The 25045-nt window shown below is 34.2% G+C and overlaps 1 protein-coding gene across 4 annotated transcripts; it reads right to left on the reverse strand.

The window, feature by feature from the left end:
• Positions 1-631: 631 nt before the first annotated feature.
• On the reverse strand, positions 632-24487 carry LOC122534728. Of its 4 annotated transcripts, none has more exons than XM_043665654.1 (4): positions 24197-24487; positions 7508-7758; positions 2688-2938; positions 632-1770 (listed from the first exon to the last, which is right to left on the reverse strand). In XM_043665654.1, exons 2-4 carry the CDS (start codon positions 7754-7756, stop codon positions 1767-1769), a joined length of 504 nt encoding a protein of 167 aa, XP_043521589.1. In that variant the 5' UTR covers positions 7757-7758; positions 24197-24487; the 3' UTR covers positions 632-1766. The 4 variants fall into 4 exon arrangements, with proteins under 4 accessions (XP_043521589.1, XP_043521585.1, XP_043521587.1 ...); XM_043665650.1 differs by lacking the exon at positions 24197-24487 and adding an exon at positions 14989-15778; XM_043665652.1 differs by lacking the exon at positions 24197-24487 and adding an exon at positions 11076-11233.
• Positions 24488-25045: the final 558 nt, after the last annotated feature.

Raw genomic sequence — 25045 nt, forward strand, 5'->3', positions numbered from 1 at the left:
TTTTTTGCTCAACACGAATCGAATACAGACGGCCGGGAAGTGTACTTGCAAACGAGCGGGACGAGTTCGTGATCGGTATCGAGGCTCGTTCTTCCCGACGGGTTACCATTCTGACGATATTATTGCTATTATTACCATTATTACCACTATTGTCGTTACGTTCTCGTCATTATTACAATTATTATTGTTGCCGTTGATAAAGTTGTACGAATATATAAGTTCAATGACATGCTTTAAGTAAGTATAAATGTTACTCCGATTGAATAAAGGGTATTTATCGATGAATATTGAGCTCATTCCTTGCAGTTTTCACGCATGAAGGAGTTTGGTTTTTTTGTTTTTAGTTTGGAAGAACTTAAGAAACATGAACATTACATTTTCTGTATAATTAAACAATGCAAACGAATATTTTTGTCCATAAAAAAATAGAATCTCGGTAGAAAATTATTTTACGTATCAAATATGGGATATTTTATACACTTTTTCATGTTGTACGCATTCTCTCCAATTTTTATTTTCAAATTCTATACAAATGCTCACAGTCTAATGAGCCTATTGATATTCTGTCATTTCGAATCTTATTGGAAGCACTGGATTAATCAAGGGATTGGTATAGAAAAGAAATCTCGTGTTTAAAAGTTGCCTATCATTATATTTTGCATTTTCATTATAAAAAAAAAGGAGTCTTGTTTCACAAAGCAAGATCGTACGCGACATAAGTGTCGTATCATATAATACCTGCATCATCGCAATATATCACAATAAAATGGACGTGCGAACGAGTTTCGCATGGTGGTATGTATGTACATGGTGTAAAAAATGACAATCATCGAAATCATATGGCAAGCAAACGTATTTCCCTCTAAGAAGCCGCGCAGATTGTCTAAGCGATGAAATTCGGAACGTTTCCACTTCCGAACATCATTTTCAAGGTCATTTTCTCCTACGTTTCTCCTTTAATTTCTTCGCGTCTCTCAGAGGCTTCACCGATTTTCTTCGACGATTCAGCAAATGCTACTCCTCTTTTAACAACAAGGGACACGTAAATTGCGTACAGATAGAATAACGTATAAATGCACGAAGCTTATCGAGCTGTCGACGATTCGTACTTTAGATTTGCTCTAAATTAGCCAGATCAAATCGACAACTCGTACGGATTTTATCGGCAAGTCCACTTGACAGTTTCGACAGTTCTGGAACTATCTATCGAGTCATGAATATTTCGTGCAAACATTTAGGCTTGAGTCTCTCTAACGAGGCGCTTTACGGAAGGCACAATGTTTACAGTCTCCTTTGACTCTTTTTCAATCCTTTCCTTCAAGTTTCTGAAGTTCTCGCAAATGAAAAAAGAAAACAAAAAAAAAAAAAGAAAATTTCGTCATCCCTTTCTCATACGTAGCATCCATCGATCAAACGTAACTACGAAACGCGGCTCGTATCTTCGATTCTAGCTTCGATCGTGTCGTTGTGGTTGATTCAGTGATAAAAGCGGGGTCCCGTCCGGAGGACTGTCCGTTTGATTCTTTGAACACAAATATCTTTAGTCTACTTAAACGAGGTCCAGTGCCTACGACGATGTATTACTGTTCGTCGTAAATAGTTCTTCGAGTGCACTCGCATTCTTGACGGTGTGCCGTGACAGCTACGACGAGCGGCGGAGTGGTTTGCACCCTTCTTTGTGTTCTCGTACTCAGCTGGCGTACGATGGACCTCCAGCACTTCGCAAGCCTCTTTCGTTGCGATCATGTGCGGTACTGTCAAATATTTCACCTGGAATGAGGAAATATTATTTGTAAATACTAAAATTAAAAAATTGCGCACGCGAGTATGAAGATTTAACCATCTATTGAGAATTTAACAACCATTCAGGACATGAAGTCCAAGGTAGATTTTGTGAAAATAAACTAAATTAAGATATAGAGTATTTATGATTCAGTTAACTTCATTTTGAAATGATTTAAGTGAAATTATGCTTTAGGCAGATTATCGGGGGTGAAATTATACTTAAACTTTGATATCCTTTGATAAATCATTTACTGCGTAGCATCAGTATTTTAATTTCATTTCAACTTACAGCTAAAGGAATACTTTACTGATTTAGTAAAATTTGCAATCTTATCGTCAAAAGGAATATAAAAGGGAAACGCAGCAGAGGGTTAAATTTTATTATTAAACTTTTTATAAAAATTCCAATCTTGAAGAATTACACGATTTTCAGTAGAAGCTTAATCAAATTCTACAACTATAGATATGTACGATAAACCATTTCTTGAATTATACCTTGAATTTACTATTTGAACTGAAGAATCGTAGACAGTGAGGAAACTACCCCTTGAGTAACTCCAAGAAAGGTTTAGATAATCACAGTTCTACCGCAACCAGTGCCACGTTAGCACTATACCGTGACGTCAGCACAAGTTTTGTAGAGCAATCCATTGCATCACGAATCACGTCATAGTTCTTTCCCGTGTACGGAATTCTCGGACTTACGTTTCACCCCTACTCTACGCGCCACAACGAGGTCGAGTTAACTAGTTCTCGGAAACGACTTACGAACGAAACAGTACGTCACCTGTCCTTTTTATATCCTACCCATTAGCGTTATCAGAGAATCCATTAACCATTATCAGAATGATCGAACGTGTTTCATTGAAGCGAAAGCAAAGCCAGTGTTAGTCGAATTTTACCTTGCGTAAGGTGGCGGAGGTGACGGCGTTGGGTCCCTAGAGACAATCTCCACGGTTCTAGGGACCATGCTGTGCACAGTTGGCAACGACAACGTGCTGCTATTGTTCGGCGTAAGTAGTTGACTAGGATTCAATTTGATGGCATCGTCGTAGCTAGGTGGCGCGTCCGTGACCGCCTCGTAGTCTGGCGGTTTTTGTCTCGACCCACTAGATGGTTCCTCGATGGAAATTACGTGAATCGGATCGTCGATCTGCGAATCAAGATGCGAAAGAATTTATGAGATACGTACGATAGATCGAAGACATGCAAAACGGTGGTGAATTATAAAGAAATGAATACTATATTCGGCAATTCAATAGAACACTATATTCACTCGAAAATATGATCAATGGCTGCCTTACGAAAGTGATCAGTTCCTCGCTCTTATCGCCTATCGTTAATACTTTACGGCGGCATTACGCCGACCGACCGCAAGGATATTAACCCCGAAATGGTCATTCTTCTATATATATCGCGGCTGGTCTATAGATATCCGCTTACACGTTCGCCTCGACACTCTTTAGAGACTGTATAGCCGGCCGGATCTAAGTCACGAAAGGGCGCACAGTTTATCGCTCACAGTTACGTACGCCGGATACAGAACAGGATGAAAATAACGCGGGTTATTCGAGGCTGTAAAGAAAGCTTCGCGAAAAATTGCATAATCGTTTGGTCAGGTTGAATCTGGTCTGGGTGAATGACTGAAGAGTCAGTGTCGATGTTTCTTCTGGCGAAACCGGCATCAACTCCTCACCGCTGGCATTACGAGTCGCCTGATTGCATCGTTCGCGAACCAGAGAGATATTTTGCAACGATCGTTCAGGCCCCTGTTGACGATTTCGTTCGTGACTCTGGATTGGTAAACGATCCGCTGTTTCGTGGTTTGGAAATAATTTTGTAAGAGTCGTGTTATGAAGAAAGTAGAAGGTAGATTGTCATTCCGTTGTTGTTTGTATTTTGTGTTAATTGCGGAAGAATTTAATTATTCACAGTGATTCGTGAAAGTGTCTGAACATTTGGATATATATTATGTGTGTTACACGGCAAACTTGGAGACGATTATTATGATTATATTTAAAATTTGAAATCAATTGTGATGTTGTGCATAGAAGTTACGAGATATTTATTGTAAATACATGTCTAATGAAAAAAAAAAATTTGACGTAATCTTCATTGTGTATCATATATTAAAAATGATTTCAGTTAATGAATATTGAAACCTGATAATGTAATGGATAATTGAATGTTCAAATACTTTTTTGATATCTGTAAAATATAAATTTGTATATATTGCATACACTTGAATAAATACAACTCTAGTATAATTGTATACATATCGTTAAGTATAGTTAATAAGTTTCGTAATGAAAGATTAATGATGTATAATAGAATCATTAGCAATTGAAATTGATAATCAGAATGCATACCTGAACATCAATGCGTCATTAAATTTACATTCTGTTTACTAACTGTATAAGGTCACTTGCAAAATAATCTATTTCATTAAATTTTTTAAAACTGCACTAACGATGTCTATTTTTTTTTTATTGTCAATTAAAGTGGTATAAAGATGATCACGTAAGAGAAAATTACCGGCTGGTTCATATGTTCGATTGCAACTACAACGTGATAGAATAATCAAACGATCATCATCAGTAAATACACACACTTACGTGCCTTTTTATCTATGTTCTATCTTATTGAATTCTGCAGAACTGCGATAACGATGTATTATTTTTAAATAATTCTTTAATAATTCCATCGTAAAGGAATAATTGCATAAGAGGTAATTGTTAACTATTTTATCTGTCAATTGCAACTACGATGTGGCAGAATAATCGAAGAATATCGATGGCTTTACTTTTAATGTCAATTATTTTATTACGAAAAATTGGTGACAATTTCACGTGTGTCGATCGCAAACTTCTGTCGACACGACGGAATAATCGAAGGATAGCATCGCCGATAAATATAGATATGTGCTTCCGGGTGAATATCCTTACGGTAGTAGATAAGTGCACTGTAACTACCAGCGACCTCCTTTATGCATCGAGCCACAGCCAGACCTTTTGCATTTCTATTGTTTCCCCGCGTGCAACGAAAAGAGGAACGGCTGCTATTCTAAGCCACGCGACTATACTACGCCTACATACCGTTTTAGAGGCGAAGCGAAAAGAAAGAAACCAGCAGCAGAGGAGGTGGTGGAAACGAAAAAGAAGGAAAGAAAGAAAGAGGGACAGAGCTTGCTGAAGGGGAGCTGAATTTCTGCACGACTAAGATTCGAGTTGGAATGAAAGCGTGGACACAATGGCGCGGAAAGGACAAAAGGAAATGTTGGCGACAATGATACGATGGAATCGCGAGAAGATGAAAGGAAACGTGCGATAAAAGGCTTCGTCCAGTAAAAATCACAGGATTCTGATCGTCTGCTTCCCAGAGTTTTACGCGATACCTGATGAAAATGGCCCGATCGCGTCTCTGATAATGCTCGTGATTATTCGAGAGCTACGAATTTCAAGCTTTACGTAGAAATGTATTCCTTTGGTGATCGTAAAAACTGGCATAATGTAACTTTCGACAGCAAGGTATCGCGAAGATATCCTCGTTTGATTTGTAAAATATATATCGCAGGTCATTAATTTCTTACACTATGTAATTTCATACACGGTTGAAACAGAAGTGATTTTGTAATACTTCCTTTAAGACAGGATGCATCGTGAAGTATCGTTATGGAGTGTTATGTTTCAACACAAAGGAATAAACTTCAACGCGGTTTTTGTGAAAATTGATCGAAAAAGTATATATGCTTCTAGATAATAATTTGATAACCCTTGTTGTTATGTTGTTATCATTATTGTTCTATCATTGTATTGATTTTTCATCGATATTGATATCTATCTGGATCTTGCAGTTAAGTGTAAACAAATTTGTTTTTTCGAAGATAATTCAATTTCTCATTTTCAATTTTTATACTTTGCTGCACATTTTATATTAACATAAATTATTAACAGAATTTATCAATCTTTTAATATTCGTAGATCCTGAAATAATTACAAGCAGTACTTTATGTGTCGTGTGTTGCAACTATACTCGCTCGAAAGTTTGGAATATCTTGAGTTTCAAAGGAAATAACCATTTTCTTAAGTTAATATAAATATTTCAGTGTCTTATATATATCTCAGAAAATTTTATAACTGCTTTCATCTGAAAAGAAAATTATGCTCCAAACTTCTAAATAGGAACAAAACAAATTAACGAAAGTCAATCTCGATCATTTTCTTACCGAACCTTTAAAAAAAACATCATGTATAAATTTTCAGTCCTAACGAAGCCAATCTGTATCAAGAATCAATCCGTATTCACGACAATTATCCTTGATTTACGGAACGCCACATGGCGTGTGTTAACTATCTCGGTTTCAAGAGCTAGCCAGCGATTTACGAGGCGAGGAAAGGTTGCAGCAAACGATTTCGACCACACTGTATTATTTTTATCTCGCCGGCTGTTTACAAACGCTGATAATTACGGTTCTCCTGCGTGCTGTTTTCGTGCTATAGGCGGCTGATTCGCAATCTATAATAGGGGGGTTGACGCGGATCGATTTGAGAGAAAAAAAAAAGAAAACGCTGTAATCTTCGAAGGCCACAATCAAAAATAACGTTTCAAAACCTTTAAACTGCGACGAAACGCTCACCGGTGGTAAATCGAACTGTCTGCGGAGAAAGTTAACAGACTTCGACGCGTGAAATGGAATCGCCTACGTTCAATTGCTCTTTTGGCAGATGGTAATTATAGCTACTTGGATCCTGAGTCACTCCGAGGGAAGGAACGTTCGGACAGATTTCTCGATCTCGGAATATAAATATATATCATATAGGTAGGCGAGCAAAGTCTGAACTGATAGTTTTGCAAAAAAGCTATTATGCTGTTTGTCCTTAAAAACAGCATCTTTAAAAACACCATTTCTTGATTAAACCGTTGAAAAATAAGTTAATAAAGGTAATTAGTACAAACTCTTTTATTTTCTAAATAAATTTCAACAGTCCAATCCCAATATTTAGATGTTGCAATTTTCTTGGCGAAACAATATTTAATACAATGTTTAAAGTAGAATGTGAAATCAAGTATTAGATTTTTGATGTGAAGATTGGCACGTCTCGTTCCATTGTACTTATAAAATACACATCAATCTTTCTTCGAAAATTTTTCTACGGCTTATGCTACTTTATCCCGTAAGTGATATTATAAATAATTGTTTGTAATACTTATTGAACTGCGACTTTGGATATGATTCAAAAATATTATTTGTCGATTAATTTTAAAGCAGAATTTGTTCGACTCTACTATATGTGTAAATTAAATATACGTATGTACGTTAGTTTTTAGATGTTATCAAATATAAATGTATAATATTGATCTCAAATATTCTTAGAACGTTATTGCTTGCAAAAGATTCAATTTCACCTTTCAACTAGGTAACTAAAGGTATAGTTTGGTATTTAATTACAATTGTACTTCTCTAGTTTCATGTTTTCGACAACTCAAAAAAGTAATCGAAACACCATACACGTTGTGTGTAAAATGAATTCATTCACGAAATTGGAATCATCAATCCCGTCATCCTTCAAACTTATTCTCAATCTCGACTCGTGAGAAGTTTCTTTACTACAACACGTTTTATTTTCTTTTTTTTTTTTTTTTTTTACATTTTCGACAAACAAAGAAAAAGAAAAAAAAAGTAGAATCATCATTGTCATGGATTAAAAAAACGAAGACTTACCTGTGCTGTGATTGGATGGTTTGTGTGTTGTGTGTGCATGGTTGCCCTACTTGGCGGTGCGTGCAGCCAACAACACATTGCGGCACATATGAGAAGAGCGCCTGCGATTATGCAAGCAACACCGACATATCGTACCGGTTCGACGTAGTTCTCCGCGAGGCCTAACCAGTTTATCAGTGCACCAACGCAAAGGAGAACCATCCCGTACCTGTACGGACGCTGCGAACGCCGCGACTCCTCCAAGGACATTGCTGAAATCGCAAATAGAGATTAGTTTTGCAACAATTTCCTGTAACAATTTCAAACTATCTCTCGTTACTATCGCGTTAGAGGAAACATTTTGCGTTAGAGGAAACGTGAAATCCCGACTTTTTCTTCGAATAATGACGCTGCTACGTTCTTGCACAATATTGAGTGTCTACCGATTGAGCTCAAAATTTAGTCCGAGTTTAATTTCAATTAAATTTTTTAATTGGAGCACTTCAATCCGAATCTTTTATCCAGCAAGTCTGAATTCAAACGGATCCCAGAAATATAAACTCAAATTTCATCCGAAGTTCACTCTTACTACTTTGAACACTAATTTGTGAACACTAAATCATTAGACAATGAGACAAGCGACGATAACATGTGCACGAAGAAACAAACTCTGGAAATTGTTGATTTATGCACAAATTCCTCGATTTATATATTTCTTTGAATTTTATAAATAGACTCGGAACTATATTTATCGCAAAGTGGAAAGTGTGTACATCCTTTATTAGAGACATTTATGATAAGAAAAACTTTCGGTCTAGAAAAAACGAAACGCTACGTACATGCATGTTTATTTTTAGACTTTTATATTCTGCTTCCGCGATTTGATTAAATTGACGTATATACGTGGACGAAGAGCACCGGCTATTTGTGGCATTGGTCAATTTTAGAAAATGGGGCTATATATAACTGCGGCGAGGATATTGCCACGTACTTTATTTCCAGCTGTACGATATCGATTTGTGCGATATGCGATGACATGTTAGACAGAACTCTGCTTCTGAACTTTGTTTCAAATCATGCACAACGTCGGATATATACCTCGAGCATAGTATTTTAAGAGAAGACGTACGTGCATTTATTTTTTCCTTCTCTTTTTTACACTTTTAATCGCTTTAACATTAATGACTTCATAAAACTTTAATACACACAACAATTCCAATGAACTTTAAATCGAACACTTTATACTTCATGTTGTGTAGAAAATGAGAGAAAAAATTGTAAAAGAGGAAGTGAGAATATTATAATTTTAATTTAGAGATCTAATATATATTTATTCTCTTATTTCTTTCTGCACTCTTAATTATTCGATATATGCAGCAAATGAATCCTAATTCAAATTTTAAATTGAATGAAATATCTACTTCATATTTTTTACACTTCACACTATATAGAATGTTAGAAAATAACATATTGTGAAAATAGTGCGAAAGAGAACAATTTGTTATACAATATTTCATTTGAGATAAAATTTAAATTAGTAAAGTAAAATTCAATCCTTGCGAAATTAAAGTCTAAAAATAAAATATATATATCGAGGTTCTGTAATAATAGCATAATAGCGACGGTTGCTATGTAACTATTAAAAAGAACTGCATGAATACAATTGACGAAAAGGATCGTTAACGATCTCACATATTCGACGGGTAAAAGGTACTTTAAAATCTTATTCACAGAAGTGGGTTAGTCGAACAAAGCAATTGTCTGTCTGGTGACAGTGACGTATAATAAAAGTTTGGTAAGTACAATAAAATCAAGGATTACACGGACGATGAACAATAATTCCAGAGAAAAGACAAACCGTTCCAACGGGAGTTTATTTTCACCCGTGAAAGCGTTTATTACCAGCTGTCACGTAAAAAATCTCAACGACGTTTAATTCCTGCTCTGAAACTGACACCTTTTCATCAAAACGTATTTCAAACGTATTTCACGTTTTTCCTGGTATCTACTATCTCAACTATCTCAACATGATGTTGTTCTATTCTCGTTGATTATGATTGTCTGTACATTTATTGTTAGATTGCGAATAATTATGAGTTCGTATCTTGGTGAAAAAAAAGAACGAAATCTAAAAAATCGTTTTATATTTTAAATATTGTCAAATGTATTTCGTGTTTTTTTTGTATATTTTTGTATATTAAAGTACATTCATTTCTTCAAATTCAAAGATACTCTGACCAATTGTTGCTAAAAAATTTAAAACATGTCAAAGTTTTAAAGAAAGAAATGAAGGCTACAAACTTTTTACACTAAATTCTAATTTCAATTAAGTTAATTCAAAACTCTTCACTTAAATTCAACAAATTATATTTGAAGATCAAGTTTACAAATTATAATATTTCGTTTTTCTCGGAAAAAATATGGGAGGGAAGTTTCGTCTAAAAAGCAAAGGATACTTCTTAATTGTCACGTTGTTTAATGATCTAAATACAAGAAATCGATAGTTAATTACACGTGGCATTTGAGTAAGTTTATCGAGATTCAATAACGCTGAATCTAATCAACGTGCGAAAAGCGCGCAAACACGGTGAGATATAAATCAATCAGCGTGACGAGTTTGTTTTGAATGTTAAAGAAATATGCCCGCGCTAAATAAAAGTCTGTAAATATTCCTCAATTTTAGAAATGAAGAGAGGAAAAGAGAAAGAAGTAGGCTGCGCGGGAATGAATATATATATATCGGAAAAGGTAGGCCATCTCGGGCATTAGCAATCGCACGATCGATATCTGTCATTCCTTCGTCCCGCCATATGCTATTTTAGAAATAAAAATCAATTATTAATGTATCTGTTTCGCCGATTATGAAAAGCGAACGATGCCCCCCAAACGACGTTGTTCATTCGTACGAGACGGTAAATTTATTCATCTAATCGCATGTAATTGAAGTAAAAATTAGCTTAGTAGCTGTTAGGGGAACTATCGATTTATTAATACTTTGTATGATGAGGATTTTTATTCTATTTTCACATTATAGTTCCGAAGGAGTTAAACACTTGAATGAACGGACAAACATTTTGAATCGAATCTCTCGGTAGTACGAGAATTATGATAATAACGTTAGCAAGTGTAGAGGCGTAATTACACACTACGAGAATATAAATATTAATGAACACGAGAGTATAAATATTAATATGAGTTATATGATTATATAAGTTGACTTTAGATATTTCTTTGAAATATTTCTTGCACGAAATTCAGAACAAAAAAGACTTGAAAGTCGGATTTAACAATGACGATTGGATAAAAGTGACAAACGTGGAAAGAAGGAAGTCCAAGAAGAACAAAAGTCCGCCAAGCATTGACATCACATTATTTCTTCAAATAATTAAATATTTTTTATATTTAACTGTTATTTAATATTTATATGATGCAACAGTCACAACAATTCCACGATTTGATGTCGCTTTCGTTTGCGAAAACACTTGAAAACGTGAAACACACTTGCGAATTTGGTACGAGCGAAGAACGATTAAAATGATCACGAGTTCCGTTACTACGATAATTTCAAGCTCCGTTTCAAAGAATTTACCATTAAGTTCGTCCATATTCGAAAATGACACCCGGAGACACGAGTAAATTCGTACTTTGCTGTGCGTAACACTTCCCGTACGACTAAAACACAGAGTTATACGTATCTGCGGCACACAGAGTTACGTCTTTATACCTTGGGATTACGACTGATAACGGAAATCATAAAGATAAGGGATGATATTTTTGAAATTTATCATTCACTCGTCATAAATAAGTGTGCCCAAATACACGTGCAGCGCTATATAAAATCTTTCTTTTCCCTCGTCTGTTCGACGTATCGTCGCGTGATTTTTTCATCGCTTTGCACGTGGTTACTCCGAGACGAGAGCGTGACAAGCAAACACGTGAAATTGATTTTCATTTGCACGAGTACGTAAATTAATGGTCAAGGACGAATGTTTAGCTGTGAAATCGCTGAAGTCGTTATAAAGAATGAATATAGTAGAATAGAATTTGATAGTTATCCCGGGAAATTATGGAATATTTCATTATGTCGATAGACTTTCTTTTCTTCTCTTTATGCTGTTACGCAGAAGGCAAAGATTAAGTTTAACACATTTTTGGTCGGAAGATATCTTTCGAATATATGTAAATATTGGTATTTTCGTGTATATCGCGAAATATTAAATTCGCACATATTCAGGCACGAGCGACGGTAAATAATTTTATGGAATTTTTCGAAACAAAGGAAATAATATACTTTTTTCATATTTTCTATCCGGTGAGTTTGAGACGTGCATGCAATCGATATGTAATTTCTTTCGAACACAGCTTGCACTTAGGATTAACAATAATTTCAGAAATATACTCGTTAGAATTTCAAAATATCTTAACATGGAGTACAAAAGAAAAAACAAGATGCAAAAATCGATTTCGAATAAAAAAACTTTAGTTGAATGGCTGTATGGAAAGGCAGTGTTAAATGGGTACCTAAAAATAGAGTAGCTTGACTGTTTGATTCTGCTATTTGTAACGTCGTGGCAGTTTCTCTTACGTAATTACGAAAATCCAGCACCTATGTGAAGATAAAAGCTAAACAAGAACTGGAACTAGTCAGAAAGAAAAGAAAATGAAACCTCTTTTTTTAACAAACATTAAAGAATCCTTTTTAACGTTTTATCGTTAATACGTGCGAATGTAAATTACGCACTGGCAACTAATTTAATAAAATTGCTAATGGCAACAACTCACGTAATATATAACAATTATATAAAAATTTACATATAAATTATGCTTCTTGTATTTGTAATAAGTCGTCAACAAGGACATCGACAAGCTTTTATTGCCACTAGTTAATCTACCGAATGATGAATATTTCATGAGAGCATATTGCAAATAGCCGTTTACCAACTATTGCAACGTTTCTAACATTGAAAAATACAGGCCAGAAAGGAAATCTTTATCCTAAAATTACTGACACGACTCGTTGCTCGACTTCAAAGCGAACAATAATGAGTGCTCGCGATAAACGTCTTACGTACGTGTGAATTTTCTCAACAGTAAAATCAGACCGTAGCAGATCAGACAGACCTCTGTTACGCTGTATCTCCGTTCTCCCAGCGGGTAACGTAACCAAGCCGTTACTTTTCAATATACCATGCACAGGCCGATCATTTCTCAAACGGAAAAGAAAATATTCAATTAGCTAGAGGAAGTTTCTTCTCTAAAGAAAATACTGTGAATTAACTGTAGTCCGATTAACAAGAATTATCTATGGGCGTGGTACATGACGCTGCGAATGAAATCTTGTTTTTCGTTTCCATCCACTTTGATGTTTTTATGTCGATCTTTTCTTTCTTTTTTTTTCTGCTTCCTTGACCTTTTAGAGATCAATCACTTAAACAAGACATAATTTATTATTCGTACGACGAATTAATGATATGTATAAATAACTTGATTACGGATTTTGGTGCATCTAGTAGAAAATCTGGAGATATGAAAATGTAACATTTAAAGTACAATATTTGTTGTAATATTTAATAGGTGAAATAATTTTTTACCCTGGCTCCATTTTTTTGATTATCTCCGTAAAAATGTAAAGCTGTATAAATTAAAAATGTAAGATCGTGCATACAAATGACTCGACATCTCTCATCTTCAAAAATATATTCAAGTCACGAGTTATTTTGTTCCATATGAAAAAAACTAATTTGAACACTACGACGCAATATCCGATGAATCGTGAAATTGTCACGCCATCAATGATAGAATTATCGAGATATTATGATGTCAGTATAGAAGAAAGTTGATAATTCAAGATATTAATCGTAAGTGGTTACGTGTAAACATCTGATTATCTTAACTGATTTATCGGCTTAAAAACCGAAGAACAAATATTATATTTATTTTAACATTGGGAAAATCAGACTTTATTATAATATATTAACTTTATTATATTATATTAAATACAATTAATTTAAAAATTTTGTGATGTACGATAAATACTGATTATTGAAATTAAAATGTTTAAAACTTTTGAGCGACAGTATACAGATGTCATATTTGCATTTACTATCAATCATTTCTCGAAGCACTGATACGCATCTAAATTCCCTAGTTTAGACGCATCTAAAATTCACCTCTGTTATATTACACAAACTGTATTATTATATCACAAAGAGTAAAATTAAATATTGTCATAAAATCTGAAAAGAATTACGTGTAACATACACATGGTATTTATAACAGACACGGTAATAGCACTTGCATTATTTTAGGAAGTCATTAAGTTATCATAGAGATTGATTAGAATACGGTGTGATATTAAATTAATAACCCCTGTTTTTACCAGCCATTCAGTTGATAGCAAAACAATGGACGTTGCGACGGGAGCGATGCAAGATAAAACCTTGAGTAATTGTACAGCGTATAAGCAGACGTGATGGATTGAAACGAATGAAGTGCGTTTAGAATAACGACAACGACAATATAGAACAGTTAGTCGATTAGGAGAGAAATTTCGAACGTTCGTGCGGACAGAATTACATGCTACGTTTAAATTTGATATTGCTATAGAAATAAAACATGAATTCTTCGTATATATAATAAGATATAAAGAAAGTTTCTTTTTAAAAAATTACTATATCCATTACAGAGGTCGTGGATATTGATCTCACTTTATATTCCTATAAAGATGAAACCTGTTGGAATTTAATATTTTTATGAAAATGAAATTTAGATATATCTAGATATTTTGCTTTAATAAAACATAAAAGTTTTAATTTATTTAATAGTACAATACAGTAAAGTAGTATAGTTATGAAATACAATAGCGCAATATTTTTGCACGTTATGTCGCCAAATTCTTCACAAATATTTCAAAATCCTCAATATATTTGTTACTATGTGCTACTACTTTAGTAAAATACATTTCGTAATTATACTACTGTTCCACACTACATCACATATTTTCAACATTAACTTCATCGACATCAGATCAAAGATCAGTCAGAGATCATTTACATTGCATATAATTACGGATCAAGAAATGCGTGGTTTTCATAACTCGAACAGCGGCGCCGCACGCAGTAACACACGTGTCATGCAGGAAACGTGATTCCAAATGTGAGAAACGTGAGCGAATTGCGGCAGCTTACGAATTAAATCAACGTTCGTCTTTCAGCATCGATGTCTTCGTCCTTTGTGCATTCGCGTTGCAATAACATATTTGCCAGCACAATATTGCCGCGTGCAATTAGGAAAAGTTTACTCAGTCTCGCGCTCAACCTTAACTTAACAGGTACCTTATCTCGTCTGCTATTGTTCTGCCTTACGAAGCAAAAATTAAAACACGACATTGTCAAATCGAACGAAATACGAAAGACAAATTATACAACACATACCAACCCCTTAAAACATATAGAATCAAGATTTATTCTCGCTGGCTGATTTTACTCGAGATTGATAAATACCTGGCACTATTACGTTGGGGAACATTGTTGCGTCCACGATCAACGCACGGCTCTCGTGCACGCACATCTCCTCGTTGTCCATTAAAATCCTCTGCAAGCCATTCTCTCTTTAAATCGTGCGCAAACAACTCAATGGAATCAATATTCATGAGCACGGAGTCGGAACACGGTTAATCGGATGAACGCGAGATGTTTGCTCGATCGTCAAATAGAGATCCATTCTGCTTCTGTTTTTAGCAAAAGCTCTTTGCTCTGTCTCGCGTCAGCCAGTACTCGCGGAACACTAACGCTTTAAGTGGACGACGCGCAGGAATATCGAATAAACGGCCACGTGCACGCTCGATCATTCCGGTTGTTAAAAATAAGAACGCAGGGGGGGCAAGAAGAATTGAGCATTAACCAGCAACGATTCTCGTATCGACTTTCCGTATCGCCGGTGTACGGTTTCATGGAACACAGCGGGGCGACTTCCTGGATGAAGGATCGATCCGCGAGCGTATATTTTCCCGTTTCGCGTTTCGCGAGCCACGCACGCGTTATCGCGTGCTTGCATTATGGCCGTGCGTGACATTTTAACACTACTCTATATTTAATACACGCGGGGCCCCCCCCGTCATAAATTATGCATACACCGTCGGGTTTCCCCGTACAGAACCCGCGTTTTCGAGCCCGGCGATTTCTTCGTCGATCGTTGCGCCAACGAGGCTCTGCAACTGTTACATGATTACACCGCCGGCTACATGGCTTAACCTTAACCCAATTTTATACCTTGCACCACGAACACGTCGTTTAATGGAAGAAAAGTAAACGATGGACTGCGCGACTCGCTAATGGGCCGTTTAAAACAACCGCGTCGACGCTTTTCCTGCTTTGTAGATATTCATTAACCTTTTTCTCACATAAATTTTTGAACAATTCCTTTTGTGATAAGAACGCAATACACACCATATAATATATTATAATCGTATCTCAATTGTGGTCGTATACAATATACGTGTATGCCTTTCCCCACGATCATTAGAATATTAGAATAATTTGAATACTGAATAATTAAATAACGAAACATTTGAAATTCAACAATGTAGAGTTTACATTCTGAATACGTAAAGAAAGAAATATATTATTGGTCGCCGTGCGTACGAGTATAAAAGTATCCGCTATTTGAAGATTCACATTGTAAGTATGAGTGGGTCTTTTGTCCATAACTCGGATAGAATCTTAATAATTTAATAAATAAGAAAGTACTCGTCAATTCTATCTCTTATGTCTCCTTTTATCCTTAATCCGTTCCGATTGTTCGCAAGATTTACATAAAGAAATAAATCGGATAGTTAGAAGAATATGTGATTCATAGTTTCTATTGATGGAAATCTAATTGATAGGTGGAATTCTAATCCTCTAGTGATCTTTTCCGTATCCCACGTATGCGCATTTTATAATACAGCATTATCAGCATTATTACATACAAATCTACGTAATTGTTCTTCCTTTTTTTTTTATCAAAGAATTTATATCACTTCATTATATTGTTCGTCATTCTATTGTTGTAAAATAATGAATTTCTCAATTTACAATTATAAAATATAATATAAAAATTCTTACTAAACCATGTATGGATACATAATTATAGAATCATCTTCAATCATTTCACGATTACCATTTTTCATTGTTAAAAATATAAATTGCAAAACTTGGAAACATGCTGACGCGTTCTTAGCCATTAACCAACCGCAGTCTTTTACTATGAATCCATTTACTTCGTCTTCAATTTGCCGATAAGGCTATCGATTATTTCAATGAAAACATCTTGTTATAAAACTCCTTGCTTTTTCGAGAAATGTGACATATGCAAAAGCGCGATTCCAGGGTCGATGAAATCATCTCCAAAAGCAGTTAAAATTTCATCGAACACAAAACCGAATAAAATCACGACACGATTTCTTCTAAACATCGATACGAGTTTTGTAAAACCGATACAGGTGGACACGAAACGTTGCAGAATCATCATATTTAAATAACTTCGAAATTTCATATACAAACAAGTTCCACGGGATTTACTGTATTAATCTGTTTTCGCAAATTGATTTGCCATGACGTGATACACTTAACGATGTAAAAACAAGCAGCCACTTGTTACATCGTGAAAATCCATTTGATAGATAATCGCGTAAACGAACGGTCATTTCGATCGCTTAAGTTTCATTTGAATTGCCTCAAAGTGTGCAAGAAACCCTTTGAACTTTGACCGCGTAGTGCGAAGCTAATAGTCGCGCAACATTGAAGTATCGGCTGAATGTTCGCAACATGGGGTCATGGGTACCTGAACACGTGACGGTTCTAACTATGGAAGTACCTTGAAAGTAATGCAACAAAAAGAGGAAAAGATCGATAATTACAGCGGCGGATAAAAAATAGTTTACAGTAGAGACACTCGTTAATAATCTACGAGACGATCGTTAATAATCTACTAAACATTCTATGATCGTTAATAATCTGCTAAATAACACATTATACTGATTATATTGAAATGCACAAGATGCAACTGAATAACATGCAATTTAATCTCTCTGTTGAAGGCTCGGTGTTCAAGAAAATTGATCGAACACGTTTGTAACGATTCGTAGTTAATTCTAGAGTAAATTACTTCAGGAGTTAACTCGGAGATAAAGAATGAATATAAATAATTTTATGAGTTTATAACAAAATAATATAACAAAATAATATAAATGAAATTTTATCCTTTATACTTCTTTTTTTTTATTGTCTCGCAAAGAATCACTGTATATATTTTTCACTTATTTATTGCTCATATGAAATATAACTGTATTCTAAAAATATATTTTCTTATCGCTTATCTCTTAAACTTTTTTTTATCCACCAGTGTATGCACGGTCCGTGTTTGATCAGTAAATAGAAAAAAAAAAAGAGGAAGAATCGCATGATTTTCAGTAATATCAGGCGACGTATCAGAACAAATGTGATTGCATATGGTCAATAAAATAACAAGAGAAAGAAAGAATCTCGATGTATCGCTCTTGGTGATCATTTTTAATAAACAATTCACGATTCTGCGAATGATGCTGAAAGTGCGGAAATAAAACAAGCAGAAGGAAAAGAATGATCGTTGACGTAACGAGCAATAAATTTGCGTTACTGATATCAGCAACTCGTACACATAACGCGTAAAGTTATGCCAAGTATACGAGCTGAATCGATCTCGTGTCAATCGAGGGATCGAGAGGTGAACCTGGATCGCGCGAGAACACATCGACAGATGAAATGAAACGCATGACTTGGCTGACATTCATGATTCGTGTTAAAGATGCTCTGTCTAGCTTGACATTTGCCTCATTGCTAAAAATAAACTCTGATTTTTGTAAATTCAGACGTTCCCTTGTTTTCTCGTTTCTTGATAATTAGTCGCTTTATGATTACGGTACTATATGTTTTTAATGGCAAAATTGTGTATTTTTATGCAAGTTTATATTTTTGAGATTACAATTGGAAAATTAAAAGCTGAATACTTTATATATAGCTATTCTACATGAATCTACACTCTAATGGTGACTAATACTGGAATTGTCAAAGAGATCGATATTTCAAATCCCAGATCTTTTATTTTTATAATTACTTAGGATTATAGTTAATAAGATTACTTAAGATTATAGTTTATAATTACTTAAGAAAATTACTTAAGATTATAATTGTTCATATATATCAGAAATTACAGCATTGGAAAAAATATTGGATCATAATGCGTTCATTGGATCATATGCCTGATTTATTTTACATTGAAGTAATCATACTTCACTGGAAGATGAAGTCATTTTAAAAGATCATTATTTTAAATATCGTATGTTTATGTTCATTCTTAATGGATTTCTTGTTGCGTCACTGAAGTAACGTCTATATATTAGTGTTTTCATGTGTCATCTTTCGATACTTCGAAATTCTAGGTAAACTGATTAAATTTGTCAGTTAATGTCAGTTATGCGAGTGATCCCAGTGGTATTCGAGCGCTAACACGCCATGCAGAGGCGTTCTCCGATCGCAACGCTATTAAAAGAGAAATGAAGATATTGCCCAAATCAATTACTCAAAGATAAATAGAAGTCTATATAAAAATTTACTCCTCATATTTAATTCGGCTTATTGACTTCGCTGTCATTTATTATTATGTTCATTTTTGTTCTCTGCAAACTTTCTCTGTATATTGTCGACAACAATATGAAACATTTCGACTCCATATGAACAAATAAATTAAATCGGATGAAAAATATTCATTCGCGGATCAGAAAATAATATGTACCATTTAGAAATGGAAATGGCGTGTTTTTTCAGCCGACTTCGACGTTTTCCAGAAATATTTCCTCCGAAATGGTTTTCGTCAACGCGATGCAAATGTATGACGAAAGCATCGTCGGGAAATAAAAACAGGATGCAGGGTGAAAGAGAAGAGAAAAGTTGGAAAGTAAACGTGTAGATGCAAATCTTGTGACTCAAGTTGGAAAGTTCTGACTCTCGATAGAAAACAAATACGTATATCTATTATCAATCGCTTTTACCTATCTAGTGAATATTTTGAATAGCTAAAGTATTACGTTCTCGTATGCTAATCAAGATTTTTCATATTTAAATGCAAATGTTAATTGAAATTAATTATCTTCGTTAATATGTTCCTTGAAAACAAGTGAAACTACCTTCAGTTTGAGCTCATTAGCAAATAAAATTCAATTCTTCACCATTATTTACATGACTGTTTTATATTATTTATGACGAATATTATCAATAGGTCTGGAATAATCCGGAATATTCTACTAACGCTATGTACGGCGTCATGATCCATATATGTTCGTAGCCTTGAGTCTATAGACCGAAACTAAGTGTAAAAGGTTCATGTGTTAAGATCACTTGTACAAACGAAAGTGTTAGCTTTCAAACGAACCTCAGTTGTCAAAGTTATTGAATTTTGCGCTGCTTTACCATCGATCCATCACCATTCTTGCTACACAGTTGTTTCGTTTATCAAGATTACAAGAGAAGATTTTTTTCGAAAAAGCCAAATACAATTTAATAAAGAAAAGAAAAAAAATTATAGAACTCACAATCTACTCACAATGTATATTTGTGAGTTTTTTCTTACATAAACAAAATCTACTGCGACTGTTATTTCAATTCCACAATCAATTACATTCACAAAGAAGCAAGTGTAACTTAAATAGCATTTAATTACGTAATTTAAATATCATCAAATATTATATCTCGTGTTATTGATAAATCATTATAAAAATTATTGACAGCTATAAATATCTTCAGCATATTTTATAGATTGTGCATTAAGGAGTATTTGCTAATGCAAGTCTTCATTATCACTTATTCAAATGAAAAATTGACTCACAACTAGGCTAAACAGTGAAAATGAACAATTGCAAAAGTTCTATATTCACGAACTTCGTTTCAATACTGAAATGGGCCGATTTGATAATTTTTTCATGAGCGCAGAGATGGAAATTAGAGCATGAACGGGGAAAAAGTTTAGTGAAAGTGGTACGAGATGAATACGTTTTCTGGCGCGTGGAACTTCTTTCATTTTGAATTGGAGAGCTTAGCTAAAGGCGTATTATTATTGGCAACTTGTTATATCTGATGATCTCGTGCAATGATATAGAAATTGTGAAATAGTGAATGGCGATGCTGGCGTCAACCATGAGTAATTATTGCTTCTACGCAATCACTTTCCGTTTTGATTTTCCTAATTGCAAACTCAATTAGAAATCATATTGTACGCACTCTCGTTCAAACGTTTGAAACAAATTTTCTTAATGATAAGAATGTTACAATCGTAATATTGATTTTTAAGCTTTTACACCGTCGTGAAAGTTACATTTTGCATTTATTTTATGTTCATCATTGCATTTCATCGATATACAATTACAAAACTATTAAATGAATTATTTATAACAATTGTTAGTTCCCAGACTTTAAGTCGAAGTGAAAAATCTTGTTCTTTTATAAGTAAAATGAAATTCTGCTTGCAAAAGATTGCATTGAAGTTTCACTATTATAAACAATATTTACGAATCAAATATTTAGTTACTTCTAGAAATCATTATTTCTTTCGAAACCTTAACATACTACAAGTCTTTTAACGAGAGTGTACGTACGTATAAAGTGTTCTTTTTTAGTATACATTTTACTTCATAGATATTTTAAGCATATTATAAAACTATAACTCTAATATTATTATTACAACTAGTTATTATTAAAAGTTTTTCAGGTAATCCTAACAAATTGCGATTTATAGTTTCCCATCGTGTGCTCATCAAACTGCTATTTGTCCACATAATTAAATTATCATACTAGTTCTAATTTCCTCTCGCAATTTCGCACTTTGAAGCGTGCCGCATGATTAGTTGTTAACGACAAGATCAAATTTACTGTACTTATCACGTGTTTTACGATGGGTCTGCAATAACAGATATTGAGTAATAAAGTATTGGCATTTTTAGTCACGCTAAGAGATTAGAATGATCTTTATCATTATGATGTTACAAATATTTCTCTCTTTTTATTTCCTTTACGAGAATAAAGTATTTCTCTGTAATTTTTCTTATATTTAAAAACATCGAATTTAACTTATATAACATTTTGCAAGTTTATCACCAACTCTAACTTTAAAATAATACTATTTTTAACGACAGCGATAAATCGAAAATGACAGTCAAAGAAAAATTAAATTTTATAATAATAACAGCAATTTTCTGATAAAGAATGTCGAAATAATGCTTTGCTAAAACTCACGATGTGCGTATAACACGTACGTTTCTAAGATATAATTATGCTAACGCGACAGAGAAACACATCGTTGACTTTCACATTTGAATTCGTAAACATTGCGAGCCTGTTTCGTGAATTTCTTGGAACACTCCTGAGGATTTAGGCACCAATGACAAAGTGAATTGTGGAAGTACGGACGAAAGATAATTGACAACAATTTCTTCCGAAAATTAAAACTTTGTTTACATGTCAAATATACTTCGTATTAGTATACACAGAAATGTCATTATATTAATTATATGGCTCTTCGTAAACCAATATTTCAAATAAACTCCCTTTTAAACTAAACCGAGACTTCAACTTCCGCAATATCATCAGATCGTAAATAAAATCTCACTGTATTTGAAGAAAAAAATATTACAAAGGAAGTGAAACATGATCATTGTTACAAATACGGGAAGAAATCCTGCTACTTCTCACTTCTCGAAAAGGAAGTTGGATAATTGTTTGAATGATTGCTTCTATGATCATAAATATATAACTCCAGATTTCGTCTCTGATTTTTTAAATTTCAACTGAAAAATAGTTGGCTTCTTCGTTCTTCTTTTTCTTTTTTTTTTTTTAAATTAATATTGTCAATAAAATCTTCAATGATGCGTCATATTCGCGGGATATTCCTGATTATAATCACATGAACGAGTGACGCACCAATAATTCACGCGAATTAGTTATTATTATTAGTTGTTAGTTTTTGCACCGTTAATGCAAAAGAAATATAATGGTATTTATGCATGTTATTTGTTGCAAAGGAAAAGACGCTACAGTGAATTATATTTTAATACGATTCAAACACGTATTACGAGATTATTAATCAACGATTCACAATTATAATATTTCCATAACTCTGACGAATCACGGTCGTCCATATCGATTCACGCCTTCAGAATGTTTTCGCTTGTTGCACGTAGTTTATTGGAATATTTATTGATATCTGAGTCGAAAAAGAAAAGTCATGCATATATGCAAAATCAAATGATTTATACGAATTCGCTAGACTTCGATCTTTGATATACCCAACATTAATTTATTTATATATTTAGATGAATGAATGAAAATTCTTTAAATATATAATACCAAGTTAGAGTATACGCTGTACACGTGAATAATATAATGGTTATTCTATATATACATCCACACTAAAAATAATATAAATGAAAATATGCGAATAACATATAATAAATACGATTAAATAAAATTATAATGACCAAATGCTGAAATTCCGCAAATGATTATTGTTACGTATTGTAGATAATTTTACATTTTCATTCCAGGCAGAAATTTGATTCTGCTGCAAAATGCTACAACAAATATTCTACTTTGAAAATTTCCAATAAATGCATACAGTCTAATAAATGCAGCGATACCCGAAGCGATAAAAAGTCATTGTCGATTATTGAAATCCTGCTTGACTACTTTCAAGCGTACATTCAAAGCGTATATTTGTCGTGACAATTTATGTCTCTAATATTTGTTTACAAGAATCGAAGATCCGTATTTGGGTCAATCGAATGACAGTCACCGGTAATTTCCTATATCGATTCGTCTAAACACGATGATTATATAAATTTTACTGGTCCCAGGAATCTGTCTCATCGTCTGAGAAACGATTACTAGAGCGTATAAATAGCTTTACCATTTTAGAAAGCGTTTTTAATAGACACCGATAAAACGTTCCAGGTCACTCTGTCCCGTTTCATTTCCATTCTCGAAATTTTGGTATTCCTTTTTGTAAGATTCCTCAAAAAATTTCTGAATCTTTGCGATCAAAATGATACAATTAAAACAGAGAAGATACGTAACACTTCGATCGAAAGAAATATCGCTGTTTTAATAATTAATCATGAATCATCAGCATTTATAGTTTGCAAATTATAATTCATGAATTATGTGCTAACTTAGCTTTACTGTTGTGTAAGAAATTATAATTTACATATTTTAAATATTTAACATATTAAACATTTTACATATTCATTAATATTATTAAATTTTATAAAATTCTGAAATTTGGGCAAACGAAAAGATTCAATCGAATCGTTGCTTTCGTTTGAAGTTCAAATCCTTCCTCGTGAGAATATAAATAAATTCATAGATGAAGGAATTTTATAAAATTGATACAAGTTTCTTTAAATATTAAATATCCTCTCCTTTCAGAGAGAAAGGATCAACAAAATCGAACAAATCCAATCTTTCTAACAACAAACCGAATAGGAAGACCCTACGAAATACTCTGTAAAATTAAATAACAATGACAACGAGTCGCGTTTAGCCAATGAACGAAAGACGAAAGACATTGAGAAGATACGAGATCGATTTTCTGTCATCGGTACACATCTCACAGAGTCACGAGACAAGAGGAGAACAATCTACCTACCTCTGGACTGAATGTGGCGATCGAGCCGCTGCGTCTTGACGGTTCCTCTTTCTCACTGTTTCTCTCACAAAAAAAAAGAACAACCGAACTCACTGAATCTCATACGTTTGATTGGAAAGCTCTCGCTGCTCCTCTGCGCACCTGGAGATCGTTTCGCATCGGTTGCGTGTGATTAAACGCGCGAACAATCCCTGCGACGCCAAGAGAGAGAAAGGAGAGAGAGAGAGCGCAGCTCCCACACGGAGAACTCGCCGCGGACTGGCGCGATTCCCGCTTCTGCACGCTATCTAACCCACGGCTACCAGTTTTACCGCTTCACTTGGCTACGAGTATAGCGCGTGTCATTGATGTCAGCGCAGACGTGAGGGTTGCCTTGTGCCTTTACGCTGCGTGGGGAACCCGGTTCTTGAGCATCGTCGTATAGTAGATGCCTCCGGTAGACGCTTGTAACATCTTTAGATACGTTCGATTCGGAATCGTCGTATTTCATTGTGTTCACGCACGAAAGAGCAATGTCTCCTCATATAATTATGCAACTCAAACGATTTTGAAACTGTAAACACGATTTTGTTACAAGATTAGTCGATATAACATAAGTAGACACGTCAAAATGACGTTAACGTTTAAACGGGAAAAATCTGTTATGTAAAAACACGTTGGTGTTTTTACATAAATATTTTGAATATATTTATTGACATGTGGTAGAATATACGTATCGAATGTATAAATGTTGTTTTAAGTGTTAATGTGATTTTAACGTACACAATTGCAATACAGCTTGTGATATGATCGTAAATTGAAGTAGAGGTGTCGACTGATGTTTTGAAGTACTTGATCTACTTCAGATTA

This window comes from Frieseomelitta varia, unplaced genomic scaffold (assembly GCF_011392965.1).
Source record: "Frieseomelitta varia isolate USP_RPSP 00005682 unplaced genomic scaffold, Fvar_1.2 scaffold_633, whole genome shotgun sequence".
Classification (NCBI taxonomy): domain Eukaryota; kingdom Metazoa; phylum Arthropoda; class Insecta; order Hymenoptera; family Apidae; genus Frieseomelitta; species Frieseomelitta varia.